Here is a 14,287-nt window from a genome sequence, read left to right on the forward strand (position 1 = left end):
TCCCGCTTGAATGTGGATCAGATCATACCATACTAGTATGACCACAGTCAAGGATTTGTGCAATTTTGTGAGCTTTGAGAACTGGCTTGTTGAATTCCTGGCTAGAAGCAGAAAATCATCGTTAAAAAGTGCTGAAAAACCGGTGCATCAAACTCATCAGGGCAGGCACCACCCGGTATGAATGAGGCACCTGGTTTCTGCCTGTGCATCCATAGACATACAGACGAGAGACCACCGAAACACAGTGAATACCTGAAGTCCGTGTTTTCCATCCCATAAGGGCTTCATGCCCTCCCAGATGTTGACTCCAGACTGAGCTAGATGTATCCTAGTACCGCATATTGCTAAATTCTGTCATGACTGTACTCCTGCGCTCGCCCAGTCCATGCTGGGATCCGTCCAGAAACTATCATCGAAGCCTTCGAAGAAGCCCTCAAATGTAGAGTCCACCGTTGGCAGAGCAGGGCCTAGATCAGCAACAGATGACTGTTGCGATTCGGTCTCTGCTTTGAGCTTATTGTTGTACCATTTCAAACATGAACGCATCTTCTCCGCATACACAGTGTATCGTGCAGAGACAGCATTTGGTCTCAGCTTTTCGCCCATACTGTATCGTGTTGTAGCCTCAAGTACTTCCACAATACGAGAAATCATTGCCGGGAAGTTGGTGCGTCCTGTCCTAACATATTGTAGATCCCAGCCATCTACAACAAGGAACGAAAGCTTCGCTAAGACAATGTAACAATGGAGGATATGAATCCATGAGAGGAACGGCAGATGAGGTATTGAACCTGCCGACACCCTTGTGAAATTGTTAATGAGGTTGTCAATAGTTCCAAGTGCGGCGTGCAGCGCTTCAGCTCGTTCAAGTGGGGTATCTTGCTCTGACGCTGCAACAGACTCATATATTGTCAATTCGGCATCACAAATCTGCATTTGGAAGACAGCTGCAAGCTTTATTAGCAAATACTCAAGCCGGTAGGTCGATCTGGAGATTGGCGTTAAGCAAAGGCGTTCGAGATTGGAGTTCTGGAAATGTGGGCCAAAAGACTTAGTAGTGCTTTACTTACGATCATTGCTAAGACTGGCGGGGAATCCTTGCTTGACGCGATGTAAATCTTCCAGGAAGCAATCTACGAAAGCTTTGATGGGTACGTTCTTCAAGGTTATTACGCCCGTATAAGGTGAATATCGTTCCAGAAGTCGAGTAAGTCGGACGCCCTGAACGGCTTCAACGTCGGAAGGGTATTCGCAGGAGGAGAGTAGCGAGGTACAACAATCCTCGAGGTGTTGCGACCACTGCATAAAATCGACCGTTGAAAAGCATGCAGATAACCTCGCTTGGAAAAAGTAAAGTCCAAGGAGTGCCCGTCGCTCGTCAGATGTTTGTACCCCTGGGGAAAGCGGTTTTCCATGGATGAGTTGACTGGTATCAATTACCATTCCAATTGGGGGCCATGGCCCCGAGTATGTCGGTCGATTCAGACCCAAATCGATGGCCATAGCGGAGGCAAGGTGGAGCAAATTCATCAACTGATGATTGTAGTTGTTGTAGTATTGATACCTTGCAAGAAATCAGCATTATTTGGGTTTCTGGTCGAATGGTCTAGGAAGAGCAAGGATATGTGTTCCATTATGCGCTCCCCTTGATGCGATTAACCGTAGAACTGATTGACTCACCAAGAAATGAATACTAGCAAACCCTGGAGGATATCAAGCGACTTCTCCGACCTGATCAGCATTCGTTCGCCAATATAGCGTAGCAGCTCTTCTGCTACCTGCTTTTGTATCACAGGGTCCGTATGGCATGCTGCAGAGACGCAAGTCCGAAAGAGGAACGGTTTCTCTTTTCGAATTGCGGCAGTCGTTGCCTGAGGTGGAATGACGACGTAAGGAAAATATTGGTTGAAGGTTGTTCGGAAATCACTAAAAAGCCTTTCCTCTACTACAGGTGGCAACTCGGTACGGAAGATAGACTTGATATCCGCCTGCAAAGCGGCAGCTTCATCAATGCCAGGCTTACACCTTTGGTCGACATTTCCGGCAGGCGGGAGAGGCCGTGGATCGAGACCGATTGATAATGGTGGCGTGGGCAGTGACTGATCATTCCTGGTGGCATCTGGTTGATTCGGTTCCTCATGATGCAATTGGTCGGCAGACAAAAGATTCGTTAACTTGTTGATTTTCTCTTCAAGCTCAGCCACGCGCCTGGTGTCCGTTAGCAATTGAAGCATGTTATAGGAGCTATCGCTGGTCGGCCATATTGACCTTGCCTGACAAGGCCATGTAGGAAGCACGATATAGGATCAACAATATAGTAGATCATTGGACCAAAAATGCTTGTAGTACAATGTCCTGTCAGGCAATGGCAAATGAAATGCAACGCAGTCATGGGATTAACTCGTACGTTGACTTGTTGCGCCCGCGCTTACGAGGCAAGGCTGCAGGAGTTGTACACTGACGACCAAGTCGATGACATCTGGTAAAGTTGTGTAAGCGTCTGGACTAGAAATTGGTGCATATAGGGCTTACCTCTCGCATATGGAGATGTCGGATCCCTGGAAGGGAACACATTTTGCCTTAATCTGGACACAATTTCTGCATGCTCGGTTCGCTCTCAGCCCAACAGTGTCAGAGGGACCCGGAGAGCAAGAGGTAGCCGCCATTTCCGTTAGATTGGGGACTTTGAAGAGTCAGAAAGGTTTGAACTTGATCAGACCGGCGTCTGTCTCCCAGTCACACGGCATTAATACGTACGACGGGAACGGAGGTAGAAAGGACGGAGTACGGACCATAAATTGGACTCCGGACTCCGGATCCGTCGGGCGATTACTGCCTAAAGGGGAGTTTGTGTGATCTAGGGGTGACGCGGGTCTGAGAGTTTTTAGTTATTGTCAGGGACGATTTCAAGCGAGGCGTTCTGGTCAAGGCAATGGACATGGACTGTGCAACGGCCTCAATCGAAAATATGATCTGGTTTGTCCTATTGGAAAAGTGGCGGGCCCCAATTCAAAGAACTCTGCGCCTTTTTGATGTGCTGCTTAGGTAAATAAGAAGCAGTGGCCTCGTGAGACCAGGTACGAATACGACTAACAGCCGCGGAGGAACAGGGTCAGCGGTCATCTGGAATCAACCAATTGAATCTGCAGGCATGGTGACCCAGCACCGCGCATAGTCACTGGAGTATGTCTGGACGTATCAATTTGATTCAATTGTCTACCTAGGTGCATATCTAGATACAACGTCCTCTTTTACAAATCTCAAGCCCCGACCGCTAGCAATGAGTTCACAGTGTCCACCACACTGTCCTCAAGTTTTCGATACTCAATACCCAATACCTTCTTGCTCCGCGAGTTGTCAAAGCCGTAGACATCCTCAGGCCTGTCACTCTTGAGGTCTGTGGGAAGCTTGTCTGCCAGAGCTGGGAAGTTCTTCTTCATTATGCTGGCAATTTCCCCATTGGACACATATCCTGCTGTGCACAAGAATCGGTTTCCTCCAGCTTCGGGGACCTCCATGGCTTTAACATGTGCCAGGGCCACATCTCTGGCATCGACCCAGATGAATATGCCGGTCGCTGGAAGGCCGTCCTTGAATTTGCCTTGAATCATGTTTCGGACGCGCTCATTCGAAGTGTTGATGGAATCCAAAGAGTTTAGATAGTGAACAACTGGGCCGAGGACCAACGGTGGATTGATCGTCGCAAGGTCGAAATTGGGCTTCTCCTTGGCTACAAAATCCCAAGCGGCCTTTTCGGCGAATGTCTTGCTTGCTCGATAGGCATTTGCTGGATTCTGAATCGCCTCTTCCTCTGTAATAGGATTCCAAACTTCCTCCGAGTACATCTTGGGGTGCTTGGCCGGGTTGATGATAGCGGCGAACGACGAGGTAATGACCACACGCTTGACTGAGGGAGCTGATTTCTTCACAGCTTTCAGTATTCCAGTGGTTCCGATAATGGCTGGATCAAGTAAGTCTTTCTTTGGATCGGTGACGTTGTAGTGGAAAGGCGAAGCTGTATGAAGGACTGCTTCGAATGGAGGGTCTGACTTGACAGCCTCATCAAAGGCAGTCTCCTGAGCAATATCTTTGACTATGACATAGCTGAGCTTGCTGGCAGGAGTTCCGGGGTGGTTGCTGAGAATCTTCTGGCCCTTCTCGTCTGAACGGACAGTGAACACTACGTCGTGACCGCGCTGGAGGAGGATGTCGACACAGTGGGCGGCGATGAAGCCTGAGCCTCCGCTCAAAAGAACCTTCATATTTGTAGTAGAGTAGTAAGAGTGTCTGCTGGTAACTGTCGTGGGAATAATTGTTTGTCGAGTGATAGAGAACAATCGATGGTTTGGTCGAAACATGACTGGCTTTTATATATCGAGAGAAACTGATAACATCGGTTGATATCGGCAATTTATCCGGGTCGCTCGCTCAGTACAGAGTAGATCCGTCGAGGTTGGCATCGCACATTACTTACATCCGCGCTCGTATGAGTAAGAGAGGAGACAACGTTCATGGGCTCAAGATGGAGAAAAAGAGATAGTGCTACTCCGTACCAATCAACCTATTCTGATGACATTCATAGACTTGTCGTCTATACCAAAAGTTGAGCGCCGTTGACATGACTAATGGCGGAGTTACTGGGATAGTGCCGCGTAAATACGCGATGTCAAACAACGTTTATCCCTTCACAGGGCTGCGTATCGTCGACCTCAGGTTCTGATTGAATTTATCAGTGCTTAAACCCGTAGCGATCATCGTGCGACTGTTCACGAGGTCCCCTCTCGGAATACAGTACGGAATAAGGGCATGATCGAAGTTCTCCCAGGAGTCAGAGAGTACAAATCGCTCTCCAATTTGGGGGAGTCGATTTAGGCAACTCAGGCGGGGCGCTATGGGCTTACTAGGCGCCGTATTGCAGACTGATGGGGGCGACATCTTGTTGCCCACAGTTTCTAACAGGCCGCTGCACTTGATGCTCGTACTGTAGATTTCCTTCAAAGTGACAATTGCCAACTGACCGTTTAATATCGCTGAACATGGGCAATGACGGAGGCAGGTAAGTATCCAATCTTCAGACATGTATCAACACACTTGCTCACTCGGCGCAGCATTCCCACCCGCCGCGAACTCGTGAAAGAGGCGGCTCGCAATCCTACCGCAACTGAACTCAAGGACAAGCAGAAAGAACACCTTGCGCACCGTTGGTCGACATGCCCAGTATCTAACAAGCCTCTGATTAAACCAGTGGTCTCAGACTATGCAGGCGACCTCTACAATAAAGATGCCATCATTCAATTCCTCCTGCCTGCCGAAGCGAGTTCCGTGGACAAGAGCGAGTACGAAAAGTTCATCCAAGGACGCATAAAAGCCTTGAAGGACGTGGTGGAAGTACAGTTTGAAGTCGAGCATGACGAAAAGACGAAAGAAGAGAGATGGATTTGCCCGGTGACATCGAAGGAGTTGGGTCCCAACGTCAAGGCTGTCTACTTAGTACCATGCGGCCACGCTTTTTCGCAAGAAGCCATTCAAGCCATGAAGAGCGATGGCAAATGCGTCCAATGCGCCACGCCGTACGAAGAACGCGACGTTGTACCGATTCTACCCAGCACCGAAAAGGACAAGGCTTTTGTAATTGAACGTATGAATACTTTACAGTCTCTAGGCTTGTCTCATTCCTTGAAGAAAACCAGTGGGAGCAAGAAACGGAAGGCGAACGGGGAGAGTAAGATCGAGCCAAACATCACGAATGCTTCAGGTCCGAAAGAAGTCAAAGCGAATGGGGACACCAAAGCTGCAGCTGCAACGAATTCTCGCTCTGCGACGCCACATTCAGGGACATCAACGCCGAAACCTTCAAGCGGAATTCGCAACGCGGCGACAGCAAGTCTTACCGCCCGTGTTCTCGAGGAAGAGGAAGCAAGAAAGAAGCGACGTCGCGAAAACGAGAACATCAGCTCTTTGTATACAAAGAGTACCGATCGTAAAGCAAGAGACGGCGAGTTTATGACCCGAGGATTTTCCATTCCGGCGAATGCACGACATCAGTGATTGATAAAACGGCATCTCTCTCTGTTATACTTAGCTCGCTGTACATGGTCAGCCTTATTTCGCCTGCTACCACAGGCTAGGAGACGGACGCCAGTGCAGGTACCCGACATGTACAACTTCATGCTCTGGTGTTACGGAGACCCTGCATAAGATTGTGCGCCCCCTCCGATATACTTGTCATCTCATGAGATCTCGCTCCTGGAAAGGAAACATCGACTTGGTCTGCAACGACTTATATCCAGTCAATCACTCACAGCCACGGCTCTCTTCAGTGCTTGTACATCATTAGAGAAGACTCCCAAAGTTCCAGCGCGAAGCTGCATGATCTCTGACGGGAGAACAATGTGGCCGTCATCAACGTGACGGCGGAGAGAATTTGAAACCCAAGTTATTCCTGCATAGAGTTAATCTTGCCAGCCAACTTGCAGAATAACTCCCTCACTACGCATTCGAATACACTTGGCAGGTCCTCTTCGGGGCCGGAATGAATCCTTTCGCATTCAGAGACCAGTTGGGAATAGAGAATGGCTTACAAGTTCCTTGAACATGGGATCTTGGTCACCACGATATTTGCTTCGTGGTGATAGTACCCGTTTACGGTACTTGGTCGCCCTCTGATAACACTTGGCGCACGTCTCAGCTGAGCTTCTTGAAACCATTGCGCAGTTAACATGACCCTAATCTGGCAAATAATCTCCTACAGCATACCTCGCGCATAATGTGCCTGTGGACTAAGGAGGAAATAGCGCTTGATGGCGTCGATTGGACAACAGACGTTGCGCCATGTGCACTGGATGATGTTCCATCCAATCTGTCAGCAGATTGCCAATCGCGTCTTATACAAGGTACAATACTCGTGCATGGGTGATGATCTCGTCGGCAGGTACCACAAGCCTGGTCCCAAGGTACACTAAAGAGTCCTGCTCGATGGGAAAGTAATGCGCTGAATACCCCCGGGCGGTCCTAGTCAAGGCATGGCAGGTACTTCTTCCGGCTAGCCTGGGTGGTCTGTTCAGTCGGGCATCCGATTCCCGAAGCCCGGTTGTCTCCATCATCATCATGCAAGGCTGGCTCATCTTGGCGACCTGTGTTATACCAAGTACCTACGGAGTAGTAACAGGCGGGTTTTCGACAACAGGCTCGGCCAACGTGCGCTATACAATGCCTCGTTATTGAACATGAGTAGTTTTTTAGTGGCTTGGTCATGACGGAACCTTCAATTTGCACCTGTGCTCCGCCAATTGCGTTGCAGAGATAATTTCCTATCGTTGTCTGCAAGATGGCCTTCGAAGAAGAGATAAATAGATGACCTGCCTGCTTCTTACGAGCGAGAAATCTCAATTCGTTTCTCAGAAGGAAGACTTGACACTTCTTCTCCCTTCAGACATCTGCCACTAACCTATTTCTCGTTGGTTCCAACCAAAAAAAGATGGTCTCGTTCAAGGCAATCCTCTCTCTCGGCCTCGCAGTCACCACGACCCTGGCTGCCCCGCCGTGGGCACCATCAAAGCCTGGTTGCGGCGACTTGGACATCATCTTCACGTATGTCTTTGCCCCCTACCTTGCGCTCCCGAAGTCTGGATGCAACATTGACCCTTCACACAGTGGCCTACCACCTTACCATCCACTAGTCACGGCGCAAGGCTTCAACCCAGCCGCCGTCGACGCTGCGCTCAGGGGCGATGCTGCCAACATTGTCAAAGCAGGATACAACGTCCGTGGTATGTCGTGTGCCAACTTACCCCATGCGTATTTCCTTGGTCTCGCGTGCGATCGATCATCAAATCTTCCCACCATACGACGGCGCCGAAAAGACATCATCATTGCTGACAGTCATGGGGGTGGTAGTTGTCCTCATGGGTCCCGAACAGCCATTGTCTGTACTTTCGTCGCAAATGGACGGCATACGTTGGGACGGCACTGGAATTGGATACGGTGTTCGTGGATCGCGTTTGGAGAACCTCACGCTCCGATTTGCTGGTACGTCAGGCTCATCGCACAGTTCCATATAACGGCATCTTTTGCATATCTTGGGGACGGGGATTCTGTCTTTACCAAATTTTGTGCTAATGTGCTGGGATACAGATACGATCGACTTGTACCGCCGGAAAGCTCCTCTGGTGCCCATCGTCTTTGATCATTCGCCCGATTCCGCTCTGTGGGCGATCGAGGAAAAGTGGCCTTTGTCGAGTAATTGCACAAACAGTCCTGGGAAGGATCTGGTAAGTCGAACTACGACCTACCTATCTAAGTTCAACCCTGAATTTTGCATCAAAAGGGATATGGAACTTGTTAACGCCGCGTGATTCTTTCAGGGATTCGAGATCTTTTGTGACATCTGTGGACAGTAGTGAGATGGCTAGAAGAACGACGGACGTAGAGGTTTGGGATTTGCAGAATACACTTGCAGTAAAGCAAGAGAGAGAAAGCATTGACGATACTTTAGTCCCTTGGATTGAGCCGTGACGTGGGAACGTGGAGAAATTCAAATTTGTTCAAGTGAACTCAGTCATTGCGGTTGTAATTGTAAGGTCCCATGGCATTTATTCTTCGCCATGGACCTGCTGTTTGCATGCATAACAGCGATGGAATTCTTTCAGTCTCTCGGACTTGGCCATGAAGATAGTACTCCAGAATATCTCAGGGATACGCAGTGCACGTGACATCTTGGCGTCGCGAAGTTGAGCTCCGATGAGATTTCGGTCGAGGAGTTGCAGCGAGTCTTGTCTCTACGCCCATCCTTACTTTACGTCCTACATACCTGCGGTCTGCGACCTTTGTGTCAAGGACAGTCTTGTCTAAATTGTATAATGGCCACTTCACGTCGAACGACCCAAACGCTGTATGACAGCTTCTCGAAAGCCGCAGCACCACCGAGATACATTTGTCGATCCTGCAGAAATCACATTCAGTTGAACATGAGACAACACCGGACCATTTCAAACTCGGCCTCCTCCTCTCACGGTCTACGTCGTAAAACATGGCAGACGGAAGTGCATCGTGCCTCCTCGCGTTCTGCGCTTTTCGCAACCGCCTCCTCGAGATGCTCTAACACAGTCTCGTCGGAAGAGCTGGCCGAGGACAAGTCCTACGTGGAAGCGGAGACGTGGGACGGGTTGGAGCATGTCGGACACCAAGGACACTGGAAGGATATTCCTGCAAAGCCACAGGATCGATTCGAGCCGTAAGTGCCATAGTTACTCTGTAATATGATGTTCTCCCGTTGTGGATGGTAATTGACACTGTTATGATTCTCCAGCTGGCTGGTCCGAGACACAGACACCACGTTTCCCAACCGAACCGAACTTCTCGCCATGCTCTACGTCGCTGTCGTCGACGTCCTCGCTTATGAGACACTCAAGACACATGAAAAGGATCTCAAATTGGAAAATCTGAAACTCAACTACGCATACAACAAAGTCAAGATTGCGCTCTCGCCGTCCGGAACCATTTCGCACCTCGACGATCCTGAGGGCATCTTAGGATCGTCCATGAGTGATGCGGTGAAGGGAAGCACCGATGATGCCCAGGCCGTCGAACTCCCCATCTCAGAAATCAAAGAACAATTGGACGCTGCCAAGTTTGATTTCACTAGCAAGACCACCTTCACTGTGAGCATCTTCTGTTCTCATTCTGCGATAACGCGAACAAGGGGGTGTCTTTTTACTGACCTTAACTTCACTTTTTAGATTCTCAAACACTTTTCCCGTCTGATCTCCATGCCCGTCCCCGACCCGATCTTGAACACGGTGGTCCGAGGCAATAAATCCATGGCCGAATTCGTCAGTTTGCTCGACAACACGAAACCAAAACCACAAAAGACGGCCGAGATTCTGATCGCCAAACAAGCCAAAGCTTTGAATATCAAAGCGAATGCCGATCCCCAAACTCTCACGGACATTACCAAAACCGAGAGCTCTGTTGAAACAAGCACACCGCAACCCAAGAGAAAGGTCCCTCGGCCATTAGGCCCGAACGTCATGGTTCTCTCGAGACGGGAAACACCAGTGGATAAAGAAAAGGAGATTGGACGGTGGAAGGTGATTGCGCGAGAACTACAGTCCAAGGGACTTCCAGTGCTCGGTCACAAGGATTTGGCACCTCAAGGCCAGGAATGGAACCGGACCACGATCAACACGAGCTGAGTGGGCCGATGCGGAAAAGCCTCGCTGGATACTGAGACCACAGTCAAGTACGAGCTGAGGATATAACCCCCTTGCTGGATCAGGTTCATGGACCACCGGAGCATGTGAGTTGGCCTGGTGATACGACGAAGCAGAAGAAATTCTTGTACCAAAAGAAAACATAATATGCACAGCTAGAAAAGAAACGAAATTCCAAAGGTGTATGTGCCAATCTCTGATTTTCCTGGCAGGATATGGCCATTTTTTCTCTTCCGTGTTACAGTACACACCTTTAAACCCTCTCTTCTTCAACCCGATCACACTTTATAGACGACGGTGACTTCCAACACCAAGAACGCGACGTACGCAAGCAGCATGGTGACGCCCAAGCATCGGCTCCACCGTGCTCCGAACCACACGGTGAACGTCAAGGCCAGCGTGGAGGCAAACATGGTCCCCAGCTCCGAGGCGTTGACGGAACCTTGATCGAACGCACCCCCGGTGCTGACCCACAGGGCGCCCATGCACAGGCTCAGGAGGAAGATGTTGCTTGCCACCGTGTTGGCGACCAAGATGCCGGCGTGGCCCCGGGATCCGCTCATGACGGCGACGAACTTTCCCGGCAACGTCGTGGCCACGGAGAGTACGACGACGCCGAAGAGGACGTCGGAGATGCCGATCTCGTCGACCAGGTTGGACGCCGCGTGGGAGAGGACGTAGCTGCTGAGGAGGATGGCGAGAAGGCCGAGCACGAGGAAGCCAACGTGATACGTGACGCTGTGCCTGTCATTGTGGTTGCCGCTGGACACCGAGGAGAGCGTTGTCTGCGGTTCCTCTACCAACAAGTTCGAGGCTGATGTGGAGTGGTCGGATGATCGGTCGTCTGAACCGACGACGACGACGGTGGTGGATTGGACTGGACCGCCGATACTCGCACTCGTAGAAGATTCGTGCATTACTGTACGGGCGGCGCTTCGTATGGGGCGTATCGTCCCCTCGATGGAAGCGTTGGCATTATCGTGGGAAGTGGGACGATCTCCTTCCTCACTCGTGCTGTTCTCGTTGTCGCCGTCACTGTCACTGTCACTGTCACCATCGGACAGCTGCTCCGGTGCAGTCATGCGTTCCTTTGTGGTGGACCAGGTGACCGAGATCACATACACAACGAAAAGCCCTATCGCTATACCTCCAACCACTCTCCACGTGTCGTGGTCGCGAATTCGCCCAACCCGGCAACCAGTATAGTCAGGAGGAGTAACAGTAAAGTGTAGATATTTGAGCTTCCGTCGAAGATAATCTGGCCTTCGTCCTTGTGGAATATGAGACCGAGGGAGAAGGCACCTAGGATGTTGGATATCGAGGACCCGACGATGTTGGGGACCGCCAGTGAGGAGCGATGGCGAGCTATGAAGACCACGACAACGGCGAGCTTTTCCTTGAGAGTCGGGACTCAAAAAGCTTCCACTTGGAAGTGGAAGGGGGGTGACTTGCTACTACCCACCTCTTCCCATTCGGCGCTGGCAGTCAGCAATCCCATGACACTCTGAAAAATCCCCATATGTTCAGCAACGATGGCGGTGTGGTCGATAAAATTGTCGGCTCCGAATTCAAGAATGAAAAGTGCACAAACAGAGGACGCGATGCCGTACGCGATGAATTCGCCGTTGGCCATCCTCGCGCTCGTCAAAGGCTACGAAGGCTCGCCCTGATCTCGTTGAAGCCGGCCGAGAAAAGCGTCCATGGATAGCACAAAACGACCGCTTACACAGAAAGATTGTAAGCTATGCAAAGGATCATCTTGTCATTTCATTCAATAGGACATTCATCCCTTGACGATGATTTCCCTTGCGAGTCCGTCACATTTAGAACTGGGCTGAGGAGTAGATGGGTATGTGAAGGACTAGCGGTGCAAGATCCGTACCAATGCGTCCTGAATACTTCTCCGTACGCACATCCAGCACCGGAGCTGCCCTGCCAATTTAGACCGCTCACATATGCCAAAGTTTACACAATGCACTGTATTTTCTTTCAAAGCTTTCAGGCTTTCGCAGACTTCCTACAGTACTTTTGACCATAATTCGTCTAGAATGGGGATTGAAAGGCTCGTCTTTGTTAGAGTGATTTGAAGGAGACTGGCATCAGAGAATGAGTCCATTGAAGCCACGATTAGACATGATACTGCCTCTTCCGAAGAGCGGAGGACTATGGGGTGTTGGCAGAGTGAGCAGACCATGTGGGCGAACATGCACAGCCCGTCTTTGGTCATGCACCACCGCTTGGAGGATGAAGCCGTCAGCACCTTTCAATTTCAAGATGGCTCATAGGCTGGCGCACACAGCGTCTACGGGAGGCAAGCGGCACTTGGAACGCGATGCCAGGTTTGCGCGATTGAGGGCAGAGCATATCGACTACTTCCGATCGGCCCTGGGATCGTCCGATGTCCTGGATGGGACCACACTTGAGGGCTCTTTGGAGCTCACAGGCTTCAATGAAGACTGGATGGGGAGGTACAAAGGTAATTCTCAACTGGTACTGAGACCTCGCGACACCTCTCAAGTCAGTCAGATTTTGGCATATTGCAACGACAACAACCTCGCAGTTGTGCCCCAAGGAGGGAACACTGGTTTGGTGGGTGGTAGCGTCCCTGTATTTGACGAGATCATCATCTCGCTCTCGAATATGAAACGCATACGAGACTTCAATCAGGTCAGTGGGGTATTAACCGTGGATGCTGGAGTTGTCTTGGAAACCGCGGATTTGTACCTTGCCGAGCGACAGCACATTTTTCCACTAGATTTAGGTGCGAAAGGCTCCTGCCATGTCGGAGGAAACATCTCTACAAATGCGGGCGGCCTTCGATTGTTGCGTTACGGTTCTCTGCACGGAAATGTCTTGGGTATCGAGGCTGTACTCCCGAATGGCACGGTTGTGAACGATCTTTCGGGGCTACGGAAGAACAACACTGGCTATGACCTCAAACATCTGTTCATCGGTGGCGAAGGTACCCTCGGAATAGTGACTGGTGTGTCCCTGGTCTGCCCTCCGAAGCCGAAAGCGGTGAATGTTGCCTTCTTCGGCTTACCTACGTATGACCACGTTCAGTCCGCGTTTCAAGAGGCTAAGCTACGTCTTGGAGAGGTGCTGTCGGCCTTCGAGATGATGGACAGTCACAGTCAGGACTATGTCCACCGAGCCACTCAATTCAAGCGACCCCTGGAAACACAACATGATTTCTACTGTCTAGTGGAGACGAGTGGGAGCATTGCTAATCACGACTATGAAAAGCTTGAAGGATTCCTCGACCACGTAATGACTGAGGGCATCGTATCCGATGGAGTCGTTGCTCAGGACGTCTCTCAGGTCAAAGCTTTGTGGCACTGGCGCGAAGGCATTGCGGAAGCTCTGAGCAAGGCCGGCGGCACCTACAAATACGACTTGTCCATCCCCCACAAGGATCTCTACCAGGTTGTGAAAGCCACGGAGGCAGAGCTGGTGGCATCTAATCTATTGGGCGCCACTGATGATTTTCCGGTAGAGAGCGTACTCGGCTATGGTCATATGGGTGACATGAACATTCATCTGAATGTCGTCGTCAGGCGGTATAGCGACTCCGTCCAAAACTGTCTTGAGCCATGGATCTACGCTTGGACTCAGCAGCATAATGGCAGTATCAGCGCCGAGCACGGTTTGGGACTCGCCAAAAAGCCATACGTGGGTTACAGTAAAGATGCGGTGATGCTGGATTTGATGACTCAAGTCAAGAAGCTCTTTGACCCCAAAGGTATCATGAACCCTTACAAATTTATTTAGTGCCTGGCATTGAGATTTGCGCCAGTGGTTTTCAGATGTCCACTGTGCCCTCCCATTGAAGATAAATTTCCCGTTTGTAGTAATCGCAACGCCATGCTTCCGCTTCTCTTGTACCTGCGTGCCCCGCGAATCTAGGACGCTACATTCGAGAGCCGTCTTGATAATGATTACTGCGGTCAACGACTCGTAATCGAGCTGGGAGATTTGGACGTAATGGTCGACCGTAGAGCCTTGCGCCGTCTCGTCGTCTTTGTGCCCGCGGACGCTTTAGGAAAGTAAAGCAACGGCTTTGGCCAACACGGACA

The 14,287-nt window shown here is 50.5% G+C and overlaps 6 protein-coding genes across 6 annotated transcripts; 3 read left to right on the top strand and 3 right to left on the bottom strand.

Annotated features, from left to right (window-relative positions):
- Positions 1 to 354: 354 nt before the first annotated feature.
- PV06_00530 (uncharacterized protein) lies at positions 355 to 2,666 on the bottom strand (the record flags this gene model as incomplete). Its single annotated transcript, XM_016401037.1, has 5 exons — positions 355 to 947; positions 1,071 to 1,564; positions 1,681 to 2,208; positions 2,408 to 2,479; positions 2,533 to 2,666. 5 exons carry the CDS (start codon positions 2,664 to 2,666, stop codon positions 355 to 357), a joined length of 1,821 nt encoding a protein of 606 aa, XP_016268090.1.
- A 548-nt stretch (positions 2,667 to 3,214) lies between these two features.
- PV06_00531 (uncharacterized protein) lies at positions 3,215 to 4,513 on the bottom strand. The gene has a single exon (XM_016401038.1). The coding sequence runs from the start codon at positions 4,356 to 4,358 to the stop codon at positions 3,261 to 3,263; it is 1,098 nt and encodes a 365-aa protein (XP_016268091.1). The 5' UTR covers positions 4,359 to 4,513; the 3' UTR covers positions 3,215 to 3,260.
- Positions 4,514 to 4,948: 435 nt separating this feature from the next.
- Positions 4,949 to 7,403, top strand: PV06_00532 (uncharacterized protein). Its single transcript, XM_016401039.1, has 2 exons — positions 4,949 to 5,056; positions 5,109 to 7,403. The coding sequence occupies exons 1-2, from the start codon at positions 5,037 to 5,039 to the stop codon at positions 6,046 to 6,048; spliced, it is 960 nt and encodes a 319-aa protein (XP_016268092.1). The 5' UTR covers positions 4,949 to 5,036; the 3' UTR covers positions 6,049 to 7,403.
- A 1,384-nt stretch (positions 7,404 to 8,787) lies between these two features.
- PV06_00533 (uncharacterized protein) lies at positions 8,788 to 10,532 on the top strand. Its single transcript, XM_016401040.1, has 3 exons — positions 8,788 to 9,232; positions 9,308 to 9,659; positions 9,738 to 10,532. The coding sequence occupies exons 1-3, from the start codon at positions 8,859 to 8,861 to the stop codon at positions 10,191 to 10,193; spliced, it is 1,182 nt and encodes a 393-aa protein (XP_016268093.1). The 5' UTR covers positions 8,788 to 8,858; the 3' UTR covers positions 10,194 to 10,532.
- PV06_00534 (uncharacterized protein) lies at positions 10,490 to 11,844 on the bottom strand (the record flags this gene model as incomplete). The annotated part of the gene is made up of 3 exons (XM_016401041.1): positions 10,490 to 11,299; positions 11,359 to 11,601; positions 11,674 to 11,844. The coding sequence occupies 3 exons, from the start codon at positions 11,842 to 11,844 to the stop codon at positions 10,490 to 10,492; spliced, it is 1,224 nt and encodes a 407-aa protein (XP_016268094.1).
- Positions 11,845 to 12,485: 641 nt separating this feature from the next.
- PV06_00535 (uncharacterized protein) lies at positions 12,486 to 13,982 on the top strand (the record flags this gene model as incomplete). The annotated part of the gene is made up of 1 exon (XM_016401042.1): positions 12,486 to 13,982. One exon carries the CDS (start codon positions 12,486 to 12,488, stop codon positions 13,980 to 13,982), a length of 1,497 nt encoding a protein of 498 aa, XP_016268095.1.
- Positions 13,983 to 14,287: the final 305 nt, after the last annotated feature.

The sequence above is a fragment of the Exophiala oligosperma genome (genome assembly GCF_000835515.1).
Source record: "Exophiala oligosperma strain CBS 72588 unplaced genomic scaffold supercont1.1, whole genome shotgun sequence".
NCBI lineage: Eukaryota > Fungi > Ascomycota > Eurotiomycetes > Chaetothyriales > Herpotrichiellaceae > Exophiala > Exophiala oligosperma.